Source organism: Vipera ursinii, assembly GCF_947247035.1.
Source record: "Vipera ursinii genome assembly, chromosome: 11".
In the NCBI taxonomy this organism is placed as follows: Eukaryota; Metazoa; Chordata; class Lepidosauria; order Squamata; family Viperidae; genus Vipera; species Vipera ursinii.
In genome coordinates this window covers 19,873,270-19,888,168 of record NC_139524.1, presented here as the reverse complement: position 1 = coordinate 19,888,168, position 14,899 = coordinate 19,873,270, and the positions used below count along the sequence as shown (strand labels likewise).

General features: G+C 53.6%; 1 protein-coding gene across 1 annotated transcript; it reads right to left on the bottom strand.

Annotated features, from left to right (window-relative positions):
* Window positions 1-12,783: 12,783 nt before the first annotated feature.
* On the bottom strand, window positions 12,784-13,806 carry FOXB1 (forkhead box B1; the record flags this gene model as incomplete). Its single annotated transcript, XM_083371709.1, has 1 exon — window positions 12,784-13,806. One exon carries the CDS (start codon window positions 13,804-13,806, stop codon window positions 12,784-12,786), a length of 1,023 nt encoding a protein of 340 aa, XP_083227835.1.
* Window positions 13,807-14,899: the final 1,093 nt, after the last annotated feature.

Below are 14,899 nucleotides of genomic sequence, written 5' to 3'. Positions count from 1 at the left end.
GGGTCACACTACAAAAAAGTTGTTGAGACTTTGGAAAAAGTGCAGAGAAGAGCAACTAAGATGCTTAAAGGCCTGGAGATAAAACATATGAAGAAGGGCTGCAGCAATTGGGTATGTCTAGTTTAATGAAGGACTAGGGGGGACTTGATATCTGTGTTCCAGTATTTGAGGGGAGGGGCTGCCACAAAGAAGAGGTGGTCAACCTGTTCTCCAAAGCACCTGATTGGGAGGAGAAGCAGCAACAGATGGAAACTCCTCAAGGAGAGAAACAACTTAGAATTAAGGAGAAATTTTCTGACAGTGAGAAGAATTAACCAGTGGAAACTCTTCCCTTGAGAAGTTGTGTGTGCTCCAACACTGGAGGTTTTTAAGAAGAGACTGGACAGCCACTTGTCTGAAATGGTATTGGGTCTTCTGCCAGAACAGCGGGTTGGACTAGAAGACCTCCAAGGTCCCTTCCAGCTCTATTCTGATTGGGCGAAGGACCTCCTCCATGTTGCCACATTCACTGAAAGTGCAGCCTTCAAACTTTAAGACGGTCAACTAAAAGCTGCGAGTGATGGATTAAAGGGGAGCCAAGATGGCTTCCCCCGCATTTGTCTTGCCTTCGCCCTCAATCCTGATTTGCCCTGCAGGTTAGTCTTATCATAAAGACAGTATAAATGAGCCTCTCTCTGCTGTTCCTCATTAATGCGGCAGAAAATGGATGAGAAACGCTCTTGAACTGCGAGGGGTTTGGACAAGAATTATGGTCCCTGTTTATTTTGGAAGGACTCCTGTGGCCTTCTAAGTAAATATAATGTGCAAATTCTGCCCCAAAATAAACACCACCACCCCTCAAGTAATTGCTTGATATATGAAGTTGACATTTGGGTTTTGTGATTTCTTCTGAAACGGGAAAGTCTAATTTTCTTCCTAGGATGATGCCAAAAAAAAACAACCCACCAAAAACCTGCAAGTAAATTAGAACCGTCAGGATTACATTGGGAAAGTGAGTAATGTGTTCTGTTTAAGTAAATCAATATTTATTCTGCGGGTTCTCAAATTAACCCAAATCTAGTTAGCATTTTTTTTGTTTTGAACAAATATATAAAAGATGGTGCTTGTTTGACAAGAATATTATGCACAAAACTCAACACTGAGTTTCTAGACCCTAAGACACCCTTACAAAGATCTCTCCACAAGTATTTAGCTCTGGCAACTTGGTTGCTTTTCAAATGTTTTTCATTCCCAGAACCATCTCTTCAACAAATGGCCATGCTGGTTGGGGATGATGGAAGCCATGGTCCAACAGATTTAGAGAGCTTGGGGCTGGGGAATTCTGGGAGTTGAAGTCCACAAGTCTTAAAGTTGCCCAGTTTGGAAACCCTTGCAGTAGACCCTCAGTCTACTTATACATGCTGGTCAAACCATCTCCTTGGACTCTTCAATTGCTTTGCTCCAGCAGTTCTGTAGCTTGGATGGGAGGAGAGATGACCTGAATGAAGGTTTTCAGAAGGAAATGTTGCGATGAACTGCTTTGAATCAGTCATGGTTTGGGTCATCACTCTGCCTTCTGAGAAAGGCAATGTGCTCCTCCTCCCTTGACTCAGCTAATTCTGCTTGTAGGTATGGGTGGGTGCTTCCTGTCACAAACAAAGAACTAGGTCCAGGTTTTGCTCCAATTAGTGTCAAAACTGTTGAAATTCGTGGAACTTAAGATAGGCTGTTGGAAGTTTAGTTTAGGGGGGGTGGCTTGAAGCCAAGGAGGTTGAGACTCGAACCTAACTCCAAGGTTCCTAAAAGATCTTCTTAACCCATCGATTTATAAAGCATATATTTTCATACTCCTCTTCCCCCCAGTATTTATTTATCTCCGAGTACAAATTAAATTCAATTGACTAGATTTGAACAGATTCTTCTTTGAGGGAATAAAAAGAATCAAGAATTTTTTTATTATGTATAATTGAGCTTTACCTTTTCTGCATTAGTGTTGGAGAAAGACCAAAAGAAACACCTGACCATTCAGTGTCTTCTACTTAAGGTTAACTTGAGTTTATTATTCATACGCTGCCCTTGTGCATTAGGCAAAGCATAAATTCTGCATACTAATTACCATTGATGGGGCACCACTTTAATGAATTCTTTTTAATTAAACTGCAACATAGTGGCTTTGCACAGGGTGATCTATATTTCATCCTTAAGTTCTGTTAACCTTCAACTTTGTCTGCAGAGAGCATACATTTGACTTGTTTTAATTCTTTTAAGTAGTAGTAGAATGTGTGTGTTTTTGTGTTTGTGTAGAAAGAGAGGGATGGGAGAAATATAAAAAGGAGGAGAAATGGATGTGTTTAGAAAATTTCCTTCCCCAATTTGGGGGCCTGCAGCTATCCTGGAGTACAATTCCTATCACCCCAAACTAGCATATTGGCTAGTCTGGAGTTTACATGATTTTAAGCATTGTAGGTTTGGGGATACCAGCTGGGTGGGGTGAGTTTAACAGGAAAAAATGCCATTAGGGTTATTTGAAAAGCAGGACATAAATGTGCAGAAAACAAACAAATAATAAAAAATATGGTATAACACACAGGTGTCCAACCTTGGCAACTTTACGACTTGTAGACTTCAACTCCCAGAATTTCCTAGCCAGCATTTAGAGACCAGTTTTAGTTTTACAATGGCAGTGAAATAAATGATTTACGACCAATTCTCTAACTTACGGCCGTTGCAGCATCCCCATGATCACGTGATCAAAATTCAGGCCCTTGGCAACTGGCATGTACTTACGACTGTTGCAGCATCCCGGTGTGTCACGTGATCAGCATTTGCCACCTTCCCAGCCAGCCTCCTTCAACCCTGGGCTTCACTTAAAACAGCTGCAGCCGTTCCCTTAATAACGGTGGCATCAAAGGTCATAAAACACTTAGCAACTGCCTTGCTTAGCAGTGGAAATTGTGGTCGTAAGTCAAGGACTTCGCTGTCATGTTTCCTCATTTGGAAATCACAGGAAAGGTTCGTGCCAGGGAATCACAGATTTGATCTCACAAACTCCCGGCTCTCTCTCTGCTTCTCCCGTTTAACCGCTCTACGCTGTCTGTTTTGATTCTCAGTTGCTTTGATCCCAGCATGAGATCAGCTGGTTCCGCGATTCCGTTGCAAAATCGCTGCAGGGTCGGCCTTGCGCAAGCCGCCGGAGGCTCTTCTCTCCCAGCATATGTTTCCAATGCAACACCATCTGGTGTGCACCAGTTTTCCCCCCACGGCAGCTGTAAGCAACCTGCCTGCTTTTGGCAAGACACCAGTTGTAAGGCCTTGTCCTCTCGCCCTGACCAGGAATCCTGGCTTGAGCAGGGAAACCTGAACAGGCGTCGAGGGGAATGTGAAGCAGGCCGCACGTTGCACAACCGTGGAAGTTGGAGAAGGGGAGATTTCCTAACAAAATGGGAAGCTGTGAGCTTCCTCTGCTGATGGCCTCTGCCGAAAACCTCCTGGCAACTGTGCAGGGGGCCACTTAGCAGAAGGAGCACAACTGCGGAGCCAAATGGGAGATCTCTGTGGAGAAGCATCAAAGCAGCAGGCCAAGAATGGCTGGGGGCTGTCATTGCTGTGGTTGAAAGTCACCTCTCCCTGCTTCTGTGCAACTGAGGCTGGAGACAGAAAGGAGGGGGGGGAACCAAGACTGGAGAGAAAGGCACCCAGTCAGCCGCAAGGCTGCAAGCGCTGCCTGCAAGTGCTGGCATTGCCAAGGACAGCCAGCTGCTCCGTTCCCCTGGGTCCAGGCGTTCCCTTCGGGTAGTCCTCTCGGCAGCAGGGATGTGTGCAGGATGGGAGGGAGGAAGGAAGGGGGAAAGGAGAAGGGAGGAAGTAAAAAGACGACAACCGCATGAACATAAAAGGTGGACCTTTGATCACACAGTGAAGGCTGCCATCTTGACTTTTGGGACCATACCTTGGGGACACAGAGGCAGAGACCTTAGCACAGAGAGCTCCTGGTTCAAAAGGACTGGTGTGGAATGGAAATGAGGCAAGGAAGAGGTCTTTTTATCAAAAAGGCATTCTATCAAAATAATCAACATTTTCTTCCAAAGCTCAAAGCCACTGAAATAAAGCAAAAAAAGGTGCATTTTCCCCAAAATGTCATCCCTGCCCAGTAACTGAGGATTGTGGGTACTGAACCCCCACATACCTGGAGGGAGGGAGAGAGAATGGCACTAAGATTTTTGTCAAAGTTTCAGGGGTTTCACCTCAACCTTGATGGTTGCAATTTTTTGGCCTGTGCTTTAATGGGCAACATTTTAACATCTTTAATATTAGTTTCATGGTATATTGCCAATGTCTGGATTTCAGAGTGCTGCAGATTGATGTATTATGATTTTACTCCTTCTTGTTGATTTACAATACCAGCTTTTAATTTATTTTCCCTGTTGGCTGTTTGAACATCTCTCCCCTGAGACAGAATAAATATATTTTAAATAAACAAACCAGAAGTCTAACAAGCGAACTTCCCAGCAGCCTAAAGTTAACCAAGTCCAATTTTTCTTCTTGGCCTGAAGCTGACCTCTGCCTCAGGACCGATCCTCTTCCCTTCCCCTTGCTCTTGTGTAACAGGCCAATTACTTTATGTTTCCAGGATTATAATATATGTAATGGATAATAAAAGCCCGCTACAGTCATCAAAATAAGTGTTCGTTAAGTAGATGGCCAGTGTGACACATACAGTTACTGGAATCTGGTTCATTCATAAAATGACTTATCTGTTCAAAGCAATTGTCAGCTTCCCTTTGTTGCAAGATAATTAAATCAGTTGCCCCTAATTATTTATTTTCTGCAATTTACATAGTGAGCCTGTTGGAAAATCCAATGTACACATATCCTCCTTCCCCAATCTCTTGTTTAAAAAAATATGGCATGCAGGAATAAATCTAGGCTGAGCTGGAAGGGGGAAGGGGAGGATCACATCTTAATTAAGGTTATGGGAGCTGAGATAGTAACTCAAGTGGTCCATCATGCCAAAGACCCGGGAAGGAAGAACTAAGGAACAGTCAAAGGAGCAGGAGAATACCTAATATAAGATAACCTTTATTGGCATTTTTTTACTGTGGGCACAACGGCACACATCAATGCTCTAATTTGTGGATAATTTCCCACACACACACACACACACTCCTACCTGTTGCAGGTATGGTGGATTAGCTCTCACAAGATCTTCTAGTCATCCCACTGACCAGCAAAGTTCTCTCTCTGACTTTTGCTAGCCATGTTCCTTTTGCTGGGTGACCGTTCATTGTTGATGATGATTGGCATCAGGTGCGGATGAAGGGCAGGCATTGAAATCAATAGGACTGACTTAGCCAAGACTTACTGCAGTGCTTCTCAACCTCAGCCACTTTAGGAGGGTGGGTGGACTTCAACTCCCAGAATTCCCCAGTCAGCATGCCCACCTATCTTAAAGGAAAAGGAAAAACAAAGTCCAGTAGCCTTTTGAAAAAGCACCTTTGGGACAACCATGACCTGGATGACTCAGACCAGGGGTCTTCAAACTTGGCCCTTTTATGACTTGTGGACTTCAACTCCCAGAATTCCTCAGCCAGCAAAGCTTGAAGACCCCTGACTCAGACTCTCCATAGACACCTGTCCTACAGTGGCCGAGGTTGAGAGACCCTGCCTCTGATGGCCTTCAGGCGCTCTAAGCTTGTGGTCTAAATCTCCACCTCCATCTAACCAAATCTTCCCATTTAATGCAGACACCCGTGTACTCCCATAACACGCAAGGAGCTCTCTCTCTATGGCTTCCTAAATATTTTTTTTTGGGGGGGGGTACTCTTGGACCACACACCTTTCAACAGCTAGAGATTACAAGGGTGTGCGTGTGTGTGGGGGGGAAATAACGGGAAGAAAAACAGCATTGTGCGAGTTCCTGGGTGTGTCCCTCTCCACGATCCCTTGGAAGCAACGCTCAACTCGTGGAGCAACGAGGCTTGTTTTTTCATCCAAAAGCTTCCAAGAATATGCGGGAGGGGGGACCCTCGGCCTCCTGGGAATTCCTCCGAAAAAAACAGGGTGGCCTGCCTAGGAAAGGATGAGAATATTTCATCTCACCCAGACGGGGAGAACGTTTGCATGACTGTGTTACAGTGTGTTCGAACCATTGCTAAGGTCGTCGTGTTTGGAGCTATCGCAAGAAAAAGACGAGCCTCCTAAATCTCTACCATTTGTCACACCTGCATCCTGGTTTTGACCAAAGGACATTGTCTTTGGAGTTGGCTATAAATCGACAAAAATAAATAATAAACCTTGACATCGTTGAGACGAACACGGTTGTGTTTTTCCGGGTCTGCCGGTCTTGAGAAAGGGTCCCTCAAAATTGACAACAATAAAATGTGTTACAGATATAGATGAAGCAAACCTTATTTTTGCGTAAAAATTAGGAGTCCGGGAGTCTCTTTTTCAGACTGACAGGTTTTATTAACAGGCAGAAGATTTCATAGGCTGCAGTTTCCTTCACTGAATGCCGGATGAAGGAATAAAAAGGCTCAACTTAACTGCAACAGGGTTTCTCTCGCTGCCTGCAAGAAACTTAGCTGACAGAAATATCTGTGAAGCCGGATTATTCCTATAACTTCACTCTCCAAATGTTGAAGTCTTCTGTGGTTGCAAAATCCATCACGAAGGCTTTGGAAACTATTTTTCTATCCAGGAAAAGCGGCTGAATTAAATAGCAGAATGAACCCAGAGGGCTAATTCATTGAAACGTAATTGTGTAACCCAGATGGCCTGGGGCTCACACTGACTGATACCCACAGAACTTTTTCCTAGAGGGCCTCCAGCCACTTTAAATTTTAAACTTAACTAAAGTCCATTAACTGAAATAATAAGGCTGTTTTGTGGCTATGTAATCATTTTTGTCACTTTAATATTTGGTTGGAGCAACTGCTTCAGTCTTTTTCGTTTTAACTCTGGACTTGCCCAGAACATTGGGATTGTGTGGTGCGTGTTTGGGTGTTGATAGTGGCAATGTGAAGCGGCCCCATGGAAAGGGAGTCCCGTGCAAAATATGCTATATTACACTGTTTGCTGGACCGCTGGCTTGGAGGGAGGGAGGGAGGGAGGGAGGGAGGGAGAGAAAACCTGCAGAGAGGTAAAATGTAAGAAGAAAAAAACTCAGCAAATAATTAACTGTTGGCCCTTCTCACCTCCTGGAAGCTTTAAAAAGTTTTAATTTGCCCTCAATTATTCTTGGCCGAAGGCACCACAAGAAAACTTTTGGGAGAGGCACCCAACAAGCCGTGTTTGCTTATCAGAGGAAAAATAGCCAAGGCTCTAGTCCGGTCTAAACCGTCTCGGGTTGGGTTTTTCTTCCTTTTTCTTTCTTGAGGAAGGGAAAAAAAAGAGAAAGAAGTGTTTACTGAAGTTTGGCAGAAGCAGCCTGGCACAGAAGCCCGGTTTTCTGGCCCCCTCCCCCTTATATTTTAATTTCCCTCCTTTCAAGACCCCCCCTCCCCCTCTCTTTGCTTCCCAAACAAGATGCCAACACAATTTGCCCTGCCTGCAAAGAGACAACTCCCTCTCTCCCCCCCTTCTAAAAAGGAAAGGCGAAGAGAAGGGCCGGAGTGGGGGGGGGGGTCGCGGGGGTTTGGGTAGAGAGAAAGCCAAGGAGAGAGAGAGGGAGGGAGAGAGAGAGAGGAGAAAAAGCATTGAAATTCCAAAAGGTTCCCGGGGTGGTTTCCTAGTCTCTGGGTCAGAAATGCGGTGGGGGAAATGCCAGCTTTTTGTCTCTGGGCGCGGGAGGGGGGGGGAAGAGGCGGGGGAGGGGGGCAGCTACAGCGACATCGGTGGTGGCCCTGCCCGGCTGCCCCCTTCCCTGCCTTTTTCCATTCAGGCAATGAAGTGTCCAGAGAGGCTGGGTTTGATCTAGTCAATTGGAGAAAGTGACAGCGTTCTAATATATTTGTTTAATGCTTTTCAGCGGGGGTGATGAGAGGGGGGGGGCGAGGCGGTTTTCACTTTTTTTTTTTTGCAAATGAAGCCCGCAGTGAAGAGAGAAACTGAGCGGGGGGGGGAGGGGGAAAGAGAGCATTTGGTGGTTCTCTCTCTTTCTCTACCGCTCCCCACCCCGCTTGCTAATTTTTCACTTTCGGCCTGGTGCTGCAGTTTGGTGGGCAGAGAGGTTGGAACGGAGAGGTTGGAACGGAGATTTAAACATTTATATATATACATATTTAATCTCTTTTTCCTCTCCTCCCCTCCTTTGCCAGTTTTCCCGGAGACCTAAGAAGTGTGTGGGGGGGGGGGAGGGGGGGAGTGAAGTTATTGTCCCGGGCTGGAAAGCTACGCTCCCTCCCGGCAGGCGGTCCAAAGCCGCCTTTCCACAGGCTGTAATTGAAACATATTAATTAGATAATTTGTTGTTAGTTTAAAAGAAACAAATACGACCTCCTTCTTGGGTTCCCAGACCGGCGTTTCTGCCCCGTCGTATCTCCCCCCCCCCCACGCCCACGCCCACCCCCACCAGGCTATCTCCTCGGCCTGGCGGGGAGGGGGGCTGTGTTGAGTTCGGGCTGCCTTTTCTTCCCCTTTCAAGTAATCTTGAAAGTTGGGCAGCGGCTTTGAAAGCCAGCGAGGACTTTGGGAAACAGATGGAAGGTTTCCTTTATTAAAGGGCATTTTAATTCTCGTGTTTATTTATTTATGGCTGCGGAACAAAGTCGGTTGGCTTCTCCCACGACTCGCCGGCTAATTGCATTCCAAGAGGGTTTTTTTGTTTTTGTTTTGTTTTTTAAGTGATAAAATCAGCTTCTTTTTCACCTTGTGAGGTAAGATCCAACTCCGGTTTTTTCTGAGGTTTGGTCAAAATTCCTGGCGCAAACAGGTGCTCAGGGACTTCCGAATAGCCTTGCTCCTTTTTACAAGGAAAAAAAAATCCCTTTCCTTTCTAAAATAACTACCGTTCTCAAAAGAGTCGAATTCGGAGTGTCCCAATAACAGACCCAAGGTCGAAAGTTTCGGATGGAAACAGCCGAGAGCCGCTGTGAGGCAAAACCGATTCAAGTGCCGCGGAGTTCCGCAGGCTAACCTACAATTTTTTGTTAGACCAGATGCAGGAAAGCTCCCAGCCACCTTTTGCGTGGGACTGGCGGCGCGACCCAGAGGACCAACGTGAAGACGGAGTTTATACTGTTTCAAGAAGGGCACCTGTTGCTAACAAGTTAAGGGATCGAGCACGCTCTCCTCTGTTTACTCCAGTGTAAGCTCGTTGAGCTACTGCCACATTCTCCTGGGGCGGGGTGTGAGTGGCAAGATGGGAAACCGAGTCTGGGAAAAAGAGAAAGCAGCCCACCGCCACGTTTGCCACTCCAGTCAAGCTCTCACCAGACGTCCCCCCCCTTTTTTTTCCCGTCTGCGCGCGGGTGGCGGCCTGCCAGCTTCTCTCCCTTATTTAAAAGGACCCCCCCTCCTCCGGGCTTCAGGGGCGCTTCCTCCCGCCAAGCGTGGCTGGGCTACAATCTCCCAACCCTGCGATTTAGCGCTTCTTCAGACCAGACCTACTTACGAGTAAGCGGAAGCTGGGCTGCCATTAGGTCCATTTGGGACGGGGGTTCTGGATCGGGGGCCCTGGTTTCCTGTCGGATCGGGATTTATCCGCTAGATTAACTCTGGGGAGGTGGGGAGGGCGCTACGCCTTTCTTCATCCCCCCCCCCCGCTTTTTCTTCGTCCACCCATCTTGGACCCAGTCGCGGATGCTTCCCCTGGCCTGATCAGGGCGGTCTAATCGTGGGCTGGCCTTGATGAATGGGGCGGCTCGGCCCCCTCCCCCCCCCTCCGCAGGTCTCTAGTATCCAGTGCATTTTAATCAACCCAACGGTGGGTTGTATTTATACACGCCGCCCTTTTCCCTCTGGGGAGGAAGGCGAATTGGGCCTGAGTCCCCGGCCCGTTAGAAAGCTCACGAGCCCACCCCGCCTTTCTGGACCAGAAGCAGCCGCAGAGGAAATCTCCGATTTTTACATTGAAGCGGCTCGCGAGGGGGGCCGTTTCCAAGGCGGCGCTTGGAGTCGGGCGCAAAGTCCCTTTTATAGGGCAACCCTAACTTCCTCTGCTCCTTCGGGAGGCGCACCGCGCTTACTTCCGAGTAAACGGGCGGAGGCTTCAGTCTTGAGCCCACCCCCCACAAATCCACAGCCGAAAAGCCGGCCAAGGTCCAGCGTCTCAGAAGTCTCGCCGCCACGGATATCGGCTTACTCTATTTTCATTACCTTTTCCATCGCGACCAGGACAAGTAGCCGCTAAAGCGTGGACCGGCCGACTTCTCCGGGCGGAAGTGCCACGCGGGCCAACTTCGGAGGGGGCCACACCGCCATCCGCTCAGGCTGCCTTTCAACCGGAGAAGCGACGCCGCCGCCGCCGCCCAAGGAAACGCTGGATCGGGGAGCGCCCAGCAGGAGACCCCGTTCCCCGCGGGACGGTCACCCGAGGCCGCCACCCTGTTGAACTCCTGCCTTGCAAAGGGCGAACGAACGCCTGGGGAAGGCGAGGGGCGCTAGGCGGTCAAGCGGGGCCCAGTCCCGCAAAATCAAAATCAAATTCTCCGCACCTGAACAGGAGCCGGTTTCTCCCTCTGGAGTGGGTCTTGGGGGGGGTGTCTTAATAGTGCCGAGGTATGGCCCACCGGCCTGTTGACTCAGCAGTCAGGTACCTTCGCGGGCGGCTTAGCCCAACTTCCCAGGAGTTCGGCTGAATGGTGCTGAAATCTCCCCGAACTGGGCTAAGTCCGGCTTTAGCGAGGAAGCCACACAAAACTCGGTTCTCGCCTCCCAGGCTGATTAGACCAGAAATCCGGAGATACAAATCAGATTCCGAGATCTTCTTGAAGCTGCTTCTCTCGTGCTCCCCAGGGACAGCCCCCCCCACCCCCCCACCCCGTTCATTCAGGCTTTCTTCCTACGGAAATAATTTATGCAAAGCGAATTTGCAGCCCCTTCCTTTTTCAGCTAAAAAGACGACCGAAAAGGGGGAAAAAAACTATTCCGCCTTTACATCTTTTAATGAGAAAATATTATTTGGACGGCTAGTTTCATAATTTAAAGATAGACACTTTGAGACCAGGAAAAAAAAAACTCCCCAGACCCAACCGACAACAATCCAAACACCATATCAAGGAAAACAACAATAATAATAACCAAAAAAGTCAAACGTTTGCCCGAAAACACACATGCTGAAGATAGTCACGAGAACATTCATATTTTAAATATCATGCTCATCCTGTACAATACCGAGCCGCCCACATGGGAACGGAAGAAAGCGCTCGGCCCCGACCCTTCAGGAAGACCCCCACCCCACCTCAGAACCAACCCAAAGCGCCTTTTCCTCTGGCTCCGGCGTCTCGGGATGCGCTCCGCCCCCGACTCCCCTCAGGATCCGACCCCCCCCGTTGCGCTCAGGGCTTCGGAGCAACGCCTCCCTGTCGTGGGGGCCCTTGACCAGTTCACCAAACGGGGGCGGGGGGGGGCATCTGCGCACTAGCTATGGCGAGGGAAGGAGGGGAGCGGGATAAAAGTGCATCGGACACAACCGGCAGCCATCCGGATCCACAGACACGTCCACGTTTCCCTCTCTTGGTTTGTCTGCAAACATTCCGGTGGGGAAAAGGGAGACGCTCCGTTTGGCTGGGTAGATTTAGGGGCCTCCGCGCCTCCCTTCCTCCTCCCTCCCGGGGCGAGCCCCCGAGGCAAGGCCGGGCCCCTTTCTCTTCCCCCACCCCACCCCCAAAGAGGAAAACGCCTGCAGAGCAAAGCTGGGCGATAAAACAACTTCAGAGCCTCGCTCTCCCCGCGTGGAAATTAAACTTTAAGCGTTGCAAGAGGGAAAGGGCTGAAACACACACGCGCACGCTCGCTCGCTCGCTCACTCGCTCGTTCACGGACGGACGGGCGGGCCGGGGAATCGTCGCGCTGCCTTGACAACGCTTCGTCCGCACCTGGGGCCGTCCCAGTCAAAGTTTATCGCTTCAAGCGAAGCAAGGCAACCGCCCCCCCCCCCCGCCACGTCTTTACACGGTAACAAGTCAAATTTGTGCTTCGGGGTCATTCCCAGCTGGTCTACAGTTAGCCGGTCGCAACAGCCCGATTTCCTCGCAAGTCAAGCCCCGACGGGGGGGGGGGAGGCATTGCCTTCCGAGGAAGCGTCCGTGGGTCCTGACCGGGAGGAGAAATCGGCCGAGTCTCAACCACCAGATCCAGCGGGTGGAATATCTGCTCCCTCCAAGAAGAGGATTTGCAACGCCGGTCGCTTTGGGGTGCTGGCTTGCCCGTGGCCCCGGGCGCGAATCCTCTCCTGCGCGGGTTCCTCCCCCTCCCGCGTTTCCCCACTCGCCAGTGCCATCCTGCAACATAGAGAAGGAGGCGGCATTTGGAAAGGCGATCCTGCCACGCAGGGGACCGGCGGAGCTGCGGACCGGCAATCAGCCTTGCGAGGAGAGCCAGCCTCGCCGCCTGCTTGCGCGGTCCGGAAAGGCCGCTTGGGGGAGAAGCCTTTGCAAAGTCCACGCGCGTCCGCGAAAGGAGGACGCTGCGAGCCCCTCGCCGCTGGAACGCAGCCCCGTCCGGATCGTGGCCCCGGCTGCTTCTCGTCCTGCTGGGTCCGGCGGGGGCTGGCTCCAAAGATCCAACCGACTTGGCGACCTTCGGAAATCCGCCACTGCTGGACAGCACGGGGGTGGTGGCGGCGGCGGCCCCTGGACGCCCCCCCCCCCGGAGGCCGCCGCGCCGCGCCGCTGGTTCCTGGGCGGAGGGCGGCGCCGGCCGGGGTCAGTGGACCGCCACCACGGCGTGCAGGACTGAGGGCGGCCCGGTGAGCGTCTCGCTGGGGGTGGCGGGGCTGCCCTGGCTGGGCGCCGTCTGCGTGGAGGGCGGGCTGAGCGAGGGCGGCGAGCCGGGCAGCAGCGCGGGCAGAGCCGGGACGGCGGCGGCGGCGGCCGGCGTGGCCTTGATGGGCACCGGGATGGCCGGCAGCGTCTGCCCGCCGTGGCACAGCGGCTTCAGCGGCATCCCGTAGGCGGCAGCGGCGGCGGCGGCGGCGGCGGCCGCGTAGTCCCCGCCGGCCACGGCGATGGGGGCGGCCGGGTCCAGCATGCCGGCCGAGCCGTAGACGTGAGGCCAGGCGGGGGGCAGCTGGTTGGGCAGCGGGTAGGCGGCCGGTCCGGGCGGCATGGCGGAGAAAGGCAGCGCCGCGCCGCCGCCGCCGCCGTGCCCGCCGCCGCCGTGCCCGCCCCCCGGCCCGGGCATCTTGTACTCGCGGGCGATGATGTTCTCGATGGCGAAGGGGTGCTTGAAGCCCGAGGGCGGCGGGACGGGCAGCCCGTAGGGGCCGAGCGGCGCGGCGGCGGCGGAGGCGGCGGCGGCGGCGGCCAGGGCGCCCAGGCGCAGCTTGGCCTGGGCCTGCAGGTAGTGGGCGGCCTCGGGGGGCGGCTTGGAGGGCGCCAGCGGGTCGGCCTTGAGCACCTTGAAGCGCTTGCGGCGGCGCAGGAAGCTGCCGTTCTCGAACATGTCCCCGCAGCTGGGGTGCAGCGCCCAGAAGCTGCCCTTGCCCGGCTGGTCGGGCCTGCGCGGGATCTTGATGAAGCAGTCGTTGAAGGAGAGGTTGTGGCGCAGCGAGTTCTGCCAGCGCTGCGTGTTCTCCCGGTAGTAGGGGAAGCGCTCCATGATGAACTTGTAGATCTCGCTCAGCGGCAGCATCTTCTCCGCCGAGCTCTGGATGGCCATGGCCGTCAGCGAGATGTACGAGTAGGGCGGCTTCTGGTCGCTGTACGTGTTGCGGCCCGGACGGGGCATGGTGGCGGCGGCGGCGTGGCCGGCCGGGATCTGCAGCGCAGGGAGGCGGAATTAGCGGGCTGGGCCAGCAGGAGGAGGGGGCGGGGCGGGCGGGGGAGCGCCCCCCTTGGGCAAAGTTGGCTCGCTCTCTTCGGGGGAGGGGGGCGGACGGAGCCGGCAACCCCCTCCCCAGGCTGAGCGCGGCAGGATTGGGGAGGGGGCGGGGGCGGCCTCTCGGCGGGAGGGGCGAGCCCAGCGGGGGCCGACCTCCAGCCCGGCCTGGCCGGCTGACAGCCCCGGGACCTCCCCCGCGGGACGGTTCCCCGCGCCTCGCGGCCCTCCGGGGCCTCCCCTTTTTGGCCACCCGCCCCCCTGCACGCCGACGGGCAGGCTCCTCCGGCGGGGGCGGCGCTTTCCTCCGGCCGAGAGCTCCGCCGAGCCGCAGCAGCCGGGCACTGGGCGCCTGGTCGCTCGCTCGCTCGCTCTCCCGTCCGTTTTATGCGCTCCCTCCCCTCCGCGGGCTCCCGACGCCTCTCCCAATTTGTAACGGCTCGCCCCTCCCCGTTAGCGGGTCCCGCGCCATCCGCAGCGAGCGCGGAGGGGGGCACCGTCCGGACCTCCCTCCCCCCGCAGCCCGCGAAGGGAAAAGACAAGCCCCCCTCCCGCCGCCGACCACCCTCCCGCCCCGGGCACTCACTTCACAGGCGCCGCGAGCCAGCGAGGTCAGCCGGCGGACGGGCCCGGAGCCTTCCTCCTTTCGGCGGGCCGGGCCGGGGCTCTGGCGGCAGGGACAGCCGGCTTCCGGGCGGAGGGGCTGTGGGGCGGGAGACCCGGCAGCCCCTCTCCGACTCTCCGCAGCCGCCGGGCTAAGCAGCCCCGGCCGTGCCCAGCGCTGGCGCGGCCGCCGCCTCCTCCTGCTCCTGCCGCCTGCCGACCATCTGAGCTAGGCGGGCGGGGGCTGGCGCAGAAATGGCCCCCGTCGAGGCGCCGCGCTGATGGGCCACTTTCCTGGCTCCGCGATGACACCCGCCTGGGAGGGGGCGGGGCTCCAGGGCCGGCGCGGAGGGGGTCGCCGCTTGCAGCCCGCCGCTCCCCCCTCCCCGGCAGGCGGGGG